The 9,339-nt window shown below is 43.3% G+C and overlaps 1 protein-coding gene and 2 long non-coding RNA genes across 15 annotated transcripts in view; 2 read left to right on the top strand and 1 right to left on the bottom strand.

The window, feature by feature from the left end:
- The window catches only part of LOC127002602 (uncharacterized), a 2,034-nt gene extending 1,572 nt beyond the window's left edge, over positions 1 to 462 (top strand). Inside the window, exons 2-3 of the long non-coding RNA XR_007756332.1 lie at positions 1 to 84; positions 269 to 462. The exon at positions 1 to 84 is cut by the window's left edge and continues 8 nt beyond it. This is a non-coding gene — a long non-coding RNA (uncharacterized LOC127002602). The remainder of the gene's footprint in view (positions 85 to 268) is intronic.
- Positions 463 to 4,173: 3,711 nt separating this feature from the next.
- LOC127002333 (DNA damage-inducible transcript 4-like protein) overlaps positions 4,174 to 9,339 on the bottom strand; it is a 31,228-nt gene continuing 26,062 nt past the window's right edge. The window contains exons 4-5 of one of the 3 annotated variants that reach the window (XR_007755955.1): positions 4,712 to 7,022; positions 4,174 to 4,471 (exon numbers count right to left, since the gene is read on the bottom strand). Coding sequence is in view for 1 of the 3 variants with exons in the window: in XM_050868153.1 (XP_050724110.1) it covers positions 6,881 to 7,022 (142 nt within the window). In the remaining 2 variants the exon portion in view is untranslated. Of the gene's footprint in view, positions 7,023 to 9,339 lie in introns of all 3 variants that reach the window. The other 2 variants (XR_007755954.1, XM_050868153.1) reach the window with 2 other exon arrangements.
- On the top strand, positions 7,029 to 9,161 carry LOC127002336 (uncharacterized). 11 transcript variants are annotated; one of them, XR_007755972.1, is made up of 3 exons: positions 7,029 to 8,358; positions 8,475 to 8,532; positions 9,055 to 9,161. It is a non-coding gene; the product is annotated as an uncharacterized LOC127002336 (long non-coding RNA). The 11 variants fall into 11 exon arrangements; XR_007755967.1 differs by adding an exon at positions 8,649 to 8,706 and having other exon boundaries at positions 7,029 to 8,532; positions 9,055 to 9,150; XR_007755973.1 differs by having other exon boundaries at positions 9,113 to 9,145.

The following is a 9,339-nucleotide window of genomic DNA, read 5'->3' as shown; positions in this document are numbered from 1 at the left end:
CTGGTCGACAGTTCCTTCATCGTCATTGGGGTCGCCTTAAGATCAAGAGCGTTCCTAGATGATGGAGTTAGCACAAGACGTAAGGTACTGGCCTGGTCGACACTTCCTTCATCGTCATTGGGGTCGCCATAAGATCAAGAGCGTTCCTGGATGATGGAGTTAGCAGAAGACTCAAGGTACTGGCCTGGTCGACAGTTCCTTCATTGTCATTGGGGTCGCCTTAAGATCAAGAGCGTTCCTAGATGATGGAGTTACCACAAGACTCAAGGTACTGGCCTGGTCGACACTTCCTTCATCGTCATTGGGGTCGCCTTAAGATCAAGAGCGTTCCTAGATGATGGAGTTACCACAAGACTCAAGGTACTGGCCTGGTCGACAGTTCCTTCATTGCCATTGGGGTCGCCTTAAGATCAAGAGCGTTCCTAGATGATGGAGTTACCACAAGACTCAAGGTACTGGCCTGGTCGAGACTTCCTTCATCGTCATTGGAGTCGCCTTAAGATCAAGAGCGTTCCTAGATGATGGAGTTACCAGAAGACTTACTAACAACAGGTCTCGTAATAGTCCAGTAAATCTAGGGTTCAACCTAAAACAAATTGCAATAGATTGTTTCTCACTTCTGAGTGACTTGACTAGTCCTCAGGTACATCATACTAAAAATCCCCATGAATCCATGTGGTGGAAGGGGGTCAACGGCGGCCATTTTGGAATTTTCTTAAAAGTCATATATCTGGTAAAATAATAGTTTTATCAGGAAACACAACTCAATAAAAATTGTTCAGAATTGATTGTTTTATAGCAATGGCAGGTTATTTTACAAAGATAAATAAATATATAGGAAAAAAATAATAAAATATTAAATTTTGATTCCTGATTTTATTTTCAAAGACATATTCCTCAGAACTAGTGGCATCCATGACAAAATGCATCGAAGTAAAAATTGTAGAACAAACTTTCCTCTTTTGAAATATATATACAAGTTTATGCATATTTTAAAAATTGACAAAGTTATGAGGGAAAATATACAGAAAGCCAAGATTGTTGCTTGCTTCTTACTGGTGCATCCCAGTCAGCTGATCGCCTGACTCGCTCAGTACAGAGCATGAAGAATGTGGAAGGTGGCAACACGTGATATTCCCATATCATCACTTTTCTTGTAAGTATGTTGCTACCTACGTCATTAATGGCTTTTATAATATTACAAGTGCTAAGTTAACATACTGGCAAAGTGATGATATTATTATTATTATTATTATTGTTATTATTATTATTATTATTATTATTATTATTATTATTATTGTTATTGTTATTGTTATTATTATTATTATTATTATTATTATTATTATTATTATTATTTTATTATTATCATTATTATTATTATTAGTAGTAGTAGTAGTATTGTTGTTGTTTTGCTGTTGCTGCTGCTGTTGTAAGTAGTAGTAGTAGTAGTAGTAGTAGTAGTAGTAGTAGTAGTAGTAGTAGTAGTAGTAGTAGTAGTAGTACAGCATAGAAAATGATAAAGAATTAATGACAAATATTAGGTTAGTCTAATAAATTTACAGTGTAGCCTATTGTATACAGGTTGTGACACGAGTTTTGCAAATACTTTTAGAGGTGAAAGCACGTGTTATTTTAAGTTGGAGATGCTCTATGATCATATGCTATTAATTTTGAACACCATAGCTTAGGATAAGTTATAGTCCAATTAAATTACTTAGCAAAAGTAAGTTTTTCGCTCGTAGCTTCAAATTCTGTAAAATTCTGTAAAAGGAAGGGTTGTAATTCAGGGGAAAATCTGATTTATATTTGCAACCAAATATGCATGTTATTACAGGTCTACAACCTGGGATGGAATGTGCAATATGTGGCAAACAGTGTGGGGAAGAACCTATTGCAAAGCTGACTCAGAAGGGAAGCGCCACTGTGAATAGATGTAGTGAAGCACGTGGCAGTAATGTCAGGACTGAAATAGGACAGACTGTGCACACTGACTGCAGGAAGCAATTTACTGATCCACGTATAATTGCAGCCCATCAGAATAATTTGTATACTTCAGATGCACCTGCAAACCGATTCCTTAGGTCAAAAAAGAAAAGTGATGATATGGGAATATCACGTGTTGCCACCTTCCACATTCTTCATGCTCTGTACTGAGTCAGGCGATCAGCTGACTGGGATGCACCAGTAAGAAGCAAGCAACAATCTTGGCTTTCTGTATATTTTCCCTCATAACTTTGTCAATTTTTAAAATATGCATAAACTTGTATATATATTTCAAAAGAGGAAAGTTTGTTCTACAATTTTTACTTCGATGCATTTTGTCATGGATGCCACTAGTTCTGAGGAATATGTCTTTGAAAATAAAATCAGGAATCAAAATTTAATATTTTATTATTTTTTTCCTATATATTTATTTATCTTTGTAAAATAACCTGCCATTGCTATAAAACAATCAATTCTGAACAATTTTTATTGAGTTGTGTTTCCTGATAAAACTATTATTTTACCAGATATATGACTTTTAAGAAAATTCCAAAATGGCCGCCGTTGACCCCCTTCCACCACATGGATTCATGGGGATTTTTAGTATGATGTACCTGAGGACTAGTCAAGTCACTCAGAAGTGAGAAACAATCTATTGCAATTTGTTTTAGGTTGGGCACAATTTTATGCTAGATTTACTGGACTATAAGTAGTGTAATGAATCCTGCCCCCGAAGTGTAAGGGAGGGTTTAAGAGGTGGAAATATATGTAGCATGCGTAAGTATCACATGTTAAACCAAGATATCGCTACACAATAATAACAGTGGAGATAAGAAGAGACGTGTTAGAGAGAGTCGAGGTTTTGATGTTTCGCTTCGCCCATTCACGTGTGCACTCTCTCTCTCTCTCTCTCTCTCTCTCTCTCTCTCTCTCTCCTTCAGACACGAGAGAGAGAGAGAGAGAGAGACCCACATAAGAGGTTGTTCTGTTACTGTTAACTCAATATAGAGAATCATGGCAGTGCCGCGGTAAGCTGGCATATACTTATTTGGGGTTGATGGCCCTTCACTGTATGGGTATAATTTAGGTGTGTGTTTCGTAATTGTTTTGGGGGGCTTCGTGGTGCAGTGGTTAGCACACTCGGCTCACAATCGAGAGAGCCCGGGTTCGATTCCCGGGCGGAGTGGAAAAATTTGGGCGGCTTTTCCGATACCCTACGCCCCTGTCCACCCAGCAGTGTACCAGGTATTAATCGGGGGTTGTGTCCCGTCTCCTGGGGTCTGTTCCCTTCTCCTATAATTCCTTCCCGAATTATAGGAGAATGGAACAGTTGGAAAGTTTGGTTTAGTCGGCGCAACATCTGTGGTCATATGCCGGAGAGAGACAGAAGGGGAAGGAATTATAGGAGAAGGGAACAGTTGGAAAGTTTGGTTTAGTGGGCGCAACATCTGTGGTCATATGCCGGAGAGAGACAGTAGGGGAAGGAATTATAGGAGAAGGGAACAGTTGGAAAGTTTGGTTTAGTGGGCGCAACATCTGTGGTCATATGCCGGAGAGAGACAGAAGGGGAAGGAGTTATAGGAGAAGGGAACAGTTGGAAAGTTTGGTTTAGTCGGCGCAACATCTGTGGTCATATGCCGGAGAGAGACAGAAGGGGAAGGAATTATAGGAGAAGGGAACAGTTGGAAAGTTTGGTTTAGTGGGCGCAACATCTGTGGTCATATGCCGGAGAGAGACAGAAGGGGAAGGAATTATAGGAGAAGGGAACAGTTGGAAAGTTTGGTTTAGTCGGCGCAACATCTGTGGTCATATGCCGGAGAGAGACAGAAGGGGAAGGAATTATAGGAGAAGGGAACAGTTGGAAAGTTTGGTTTAGTGGGCGCAACATCTGTGGTCATATGCCGGAGAGAGACAGAAGGGGAAGGAATTATAGGAGAAGGGAACAGACCCCAGGAGACGGGACACAACCCCCGATTAATACCTGGTACACTGCTGGGTGGACAGGGGCGTAGGGTATCGGAAAAGCCGCCCAAATTTTTCCACTCCGCCCGGGAATCGAACCCGGGCTCTCTCGGTTGTGAGCTGAGTGTGCTAACCACTGCACCACGGAGCCCCCCCCCCTAACCGGAAACATGTCCTTTACTAGAAACATTTTGATAGAACTTTCTGAAAGGTTAAAAAAAGAAACACTTATTTTACATTTTATTAAAAGGTATAAATTTTTGGTGTATACAATTCACCATGGTCTGATCACGCGCTAGACTCGGAGCAGCGTTGCCAGATTATCGTATTCACCACATTGTATTTATAATTTTTAAGCCTCAAACTCTCGTACCTTCGGGGTCTGAGATTGGCAAACAGGAGGCTGAATACGATAATCTGGCAACGTTGGTGTGTGTGTGTGTGTGTGTGTGTGTGTGTGTGTGTGTGTGTGTGTGAGAGAGAGACCGTTGCCAGATTATCGTACTCAGCCTCATATATTTACCGACTTCTGACCCCAAAACAGTCTCCTGGACCACAATAAGGAGATTCACTTATAATTATCGTTAAAATAGTTAATTCCTGATGTTCCTTGGCAATAGTTAGGCGTCAGAAACCGGGAAATACTATGCTCTGAGTACGACAATTTGGCAACATTGGTGTGTGTGTGTGTGTGTGTGTGTGAGAGAGACCGTTGCCAGATTATCGTACTCAGCCTCATATATTTACCGACTTAGACCCCAAAAACTGTCTCGTGGACCCCAATAAGGAGATTTACTTATAATTATCGTTAAAATAGTTAATTCCTGATGTTTCTTGGCAATAGTTAGGCGTCAGAAACCGGGAAATACTATGCTCTGAGTACGACAATTTGGCAACATTGGTGTGTGTGTGTGTGTGTGTGTGAGAGACCGTTGCCAGATTATCGTACTCAGCCTCATATTTACCGACTTCTGACCCAAAAACAGTCTCCTGGACCCCACTAAGGAGATTCACTTATAATTATCGTTAAAATAGTTAATTCCTGATGTTCCTTGGCAATAGTTAGGCGCCAGAAACCGGGAAATACTATGCTCTGAGTACGACAATCTGGCAACGTTGGTGTGTGTGTGTGTGTGTATCGACGAACGCGTACGATAATGATCGATGTAAACTTGCATTGATGTGAGATGAGAAGCATTATGATATGTACAATGGGTTAAATGAACAATCAATGCTTTGAAATATGAAACAGATATTAACATGACCAAAAGCTGTCATCTGTATTACAATAGAAGTGAATGTATGAGCCTTTAAGCACGAGTTACATCACACCGCTTAAAAAACAAACAAACAAAATATCTGACACGTATTTCATGCCCTTTAATTAACTCCTCGGCTCAGTGGTGTGGGAAGGTCGGAAACTGATTTTGTGAACACCAAAGTCTATATACACCAAGTCATGCCACGCGCAGGTTTGTGGGAGGAGACACGGCCGAGGAGGCGTGGTTTATGCGTGACGTTGCTTGGAGCCAAACTAGAGAATGTAGAAACAGGGATGTAGAGAAAACGAGGAAAGGCGGACTAATTTAAATCAATCACTTCAACATGCCCTCCCTCACACCCCACACCGCCGTTTGTAGGCATTGGAATTACAGTCACGCAATAGCACAATAAAAAGACATATTTTTCCGTCAGTGGCTTGCCTGAACGCGCTGTGAAAGAAGGCGAGAATGTACATCCAGAGTGCACACACGGCCCCAACTTTAGTCACCCCTGAACTGCCGGGTATTTCGTTTTGGCTCCAAGTGACGTCATCCCGCTGCTCCGCCCCAAAACCGCCTCCTGCGCGTGACTTGACTTGGTATATATAGACTTTGGGTTCTCCTGACAAGCACCGCTCCTCCGTTTGCAAGTCTATTTTCGCGTCTCCTCAAAGGCATTGCACTTAAGTATTTTGAGTCGTTCAGAACACACGACGTGGAACTCGTCAGGAAGATACGAGACTCAAACATACACAAAGCTCAGAGCCTTGCCCAGCGGCGGACATTGAACAGTGGTAGATAAGTGCAAGCCAGGTGTAGCCCCGTTCGCACTGTGCCGAGTCTGGGCCGCGACAACCCATGTGACAAATTGGTTCCCACGCTCCAAGAAGGGGGGGGGAGGTTTTATTGGGGTCTTGGTGTCTTGCCGACCGTCTGGGATATTCGGCCAACTAGCTGCCAGCATGTCGTACTAACTCTCACGACTCCAGACTCCAGTCACGACGTCGGCGCAGCATTCGGAAACAGTCTCAAGACCTCTTTCAAGACAAGCCCGACCCTTTCACATCAACACCCAAGACCTCGTGTGTTACCCTAGAGTCGTGGGTAGTCGTGGCCCAGTGTGAACGGGGCTTACAAAGGTTGGTATTGTGAGATGGTCCCGCCCCACACACCAATTTCCAGAGTCCAACAAGCGAGTTCTAATGAGTGTTCTTTTAGGTTCACGGTACAGAAGAAGGCTCAGACTACCACCAGGGTCATAAAAGTACCCCTGGAAATGCCCTTAACTCCCATGAAAGTCTAGTAAAATACATGTTGTTGGGCACAGAAATGTTTAAAAATATGGCCCTTGTGTCCTCTGAGGCAGGGCAGTCACGCCTTGGCCGAGTACTCGATAATATAATAGGATAATGCGTCCGGTTATAGTCATCAACACCTACTACTCCTGAACCAGACTTGAGGGAAGACAGCCCCGCCCGCCACACTGCTGGGGGCGAGACTGACTCAGGCTCCCTTCACATAGCACCTTAAACTCCTTCCTTGGACTGCTTCCCTAAACACCATCACAAGGAACGTTTAACACTTAACTCTTATTAATTAGCCACAACCAGATCCGATGAACTTTGCGAGAACTCTCTGACTCTCTCGGCTGCTGCTCCGCCGACCGCCAGGGATCATGCCAGACAGGATCGCTCCATGGTGTAGCCGGGGAGCAGGTTCAGGACGCCGGGGTCTGAGGAGGCGGGGTCACGATGGAGGGTGAGCCGGATGACTGTTTTGGGGTCCACTTTGGGGTCAGCAACCACCTGCGCCAATCTGCAATGCGTTCAGTCATCATCATCATCATCATCACCTTAATCTTCAACAATCATACGAGTTCAATGCAGGACAAAGTTTCGTATTTTAAAACATTTCGTCACCCAAGTTCACATATTTGACAAGGCTTTCGTAGGAGCTGTAGGCCTTTCCAGGGGTAGTTTTATGGCCCTGGTGGTAGTTTGACCCTTCCTCTGTACCGTGAACCCAGAAACACAAATTTGACAAGGCTTTCGTAGGAGCTGTAGGCCTTTCCAGTGGTAGTTTTATGACCCTGGTGGTAGTTTGACCCTTCCTCTGTACTGTGAACCTAGAAACACATATTTGACAAGGCTTTCGAAGGAGCTGTAGGGCTTTCCAGGGGTAGTTTTATGACCCTGGTGGTAGTTTGACCCTTCCTCTGTACCGTGAACCTTAAAAAAACACGCATGAAAACTAGATTGATCCCTTTTTTGACCCTTAGAAATAGTTGATGTGGGAAGCGCTGGGGTCTTAAAATACGGCTTAAGGAGCTTACCCAATCTTCTCCGTCATTGAATGTTTTAAAATACTTAATGGCTTCACGAATGTAGGCAGATCAACATTGCTTATGATCGATGACACTTTGCGCACGAGGAACAATGGCGTAAAACTCAAATATAGACAAGTAAATTCAGACTGCACCAAATTTTTCTTCACCAACGTTGTAGTGCGAGAATGGAATAAGCTTCCCCCGTCAGTGGTCCAGTGTAACACGATTGACTCCTTCAAACACAAGCTCGACCGTCACTTCCTTCAACTTAATATTAACTAGAGTTGAAATGCAACGTTTTGGAGCCTTCTGATCAATGTAGAATCACTTAGGTTTAAGGACAGACCACCAAGTAGGGGCTATGGGGTCTGTGTGGTCTGGTGTTCTATGTAAATCTATGTAAATCTGTTTGACGTAAGTGTATATATTGGATAGTTAATTTATTCTATCCCGGTTCTAAATTCATCTCCCTGCCTGGTCCTCTGCCTGCTCTGACTTCGTTCACTGCGTAGACATCAACACAAGCAACACTCAGGTCTGCGTCTGATGTGTTGAATGTATACAGTCCTCAACGCAACACAGGTAACACTCAGGTCTGTGTCTGATGTGTTGAATGTATACAGTCCTCAACGCAACACAGGTAACACTCAGGTCTGCGTCTGATGTGTTGAATGTCTACAGTCCTCAACACAACACAGGTAACACTCAGGTCTGTGTCTGATGTGTTGAATGTATACAGTCCTCAACACAACACAGGTAACACTCAGGTCTGCGTCTGATGTGTTGAATGTATACAGTCCTCAACGCAACACAGGCAACACTCAGGTCTGCGTCTGATGTGTTGAGTGTGTACTGTCCTCAACGCAACACAGGTAACACTCAGGTCTGTGTCTGATGTGTTGAATGTATACAGTCCTCAACACAACACAGGTAACACTCAGGTCTGCGTCTGATGTGTTGAATGTCTACAGTCCTCAACACAACACAGGTAACACTCAGGTTTGCGTCTGATGTGTTGAATGTATACAGTCCTCAACACAACACAGGTAACACTCAGGTCTATGTCTGATGTGTTGAATGTATACAGTCCTCAACACAACACAGGTAACACTCAGGTCTATGTCTGATGTGTTGAATGTATACAGTCCTCAACACAACACACGCAACACTCAGGTCTATGTCTGATGTGTTGAATGTATACCGTCCTCAACGCAACACAGGTAACACTCAGGTCTGTGTCTGATGTGTTGAATGTATACAGTCCTCAACACAACACAGGTAACACTCAGGTCTGCGTCTGATGTGTTGAATGTATACAGTCCTCAACGCAACACAGGTAACACTCAGGTCTGCGTCTGATGTGTTGAATGTATACAGTCCTTAACGCAACACAGGTAACACTCAGGTCTGCGTCTGATGTGTTGAATGTATACCGTCCTCAACGCAACACAGGTAACACTCAGGTCTGTGTCTGATGTGTTGAATGTATACAGTCCTTAACGCAACACAGGTAACACTCAGGTCTGCGTCTGATGTGTTGAATGTATACAGTCCTCAACGCAACACAGGTAACACTCAGGTCTGCGTCTGATGTGTTGAATGTATACAGTCCTTAACGCAACACAGGTAACACTCAGGTCTGTGTCTGATGTGTTGAATGTATACAGTCCTCAACGCAACACAGGTAACACTCAGGTCTATGTCTGATGTGTTGAATGTATACAGTCCTCAACACAACACAGGTAACACTCAGGTCTATGTCTGATGTGTTGAATGTATACAGTCCTCAACGCAACACAGGTAACA

Source organism: Eriocheir sinensis, chromosome 23 (genome assembly GCF_024679095.1).
Source record: "Eriocheir sinensis breed Jianghai 21 chromosome 23, ASM2467909v1, whole genome shotgun sequence".
Taxonomy (NCBI): domain Eukaryota; kingdom Metazoa; phylum Arthropoda; class Malacostraca; order Decapoda; family Varunidae; genus Eriocheir; species Eriocheir sinensis.
The sequence above is the reverse complement of the archived record's forward strand: the minus strand, read 5'-3'. Positions and strand labels throughout refer to the sequence as shown.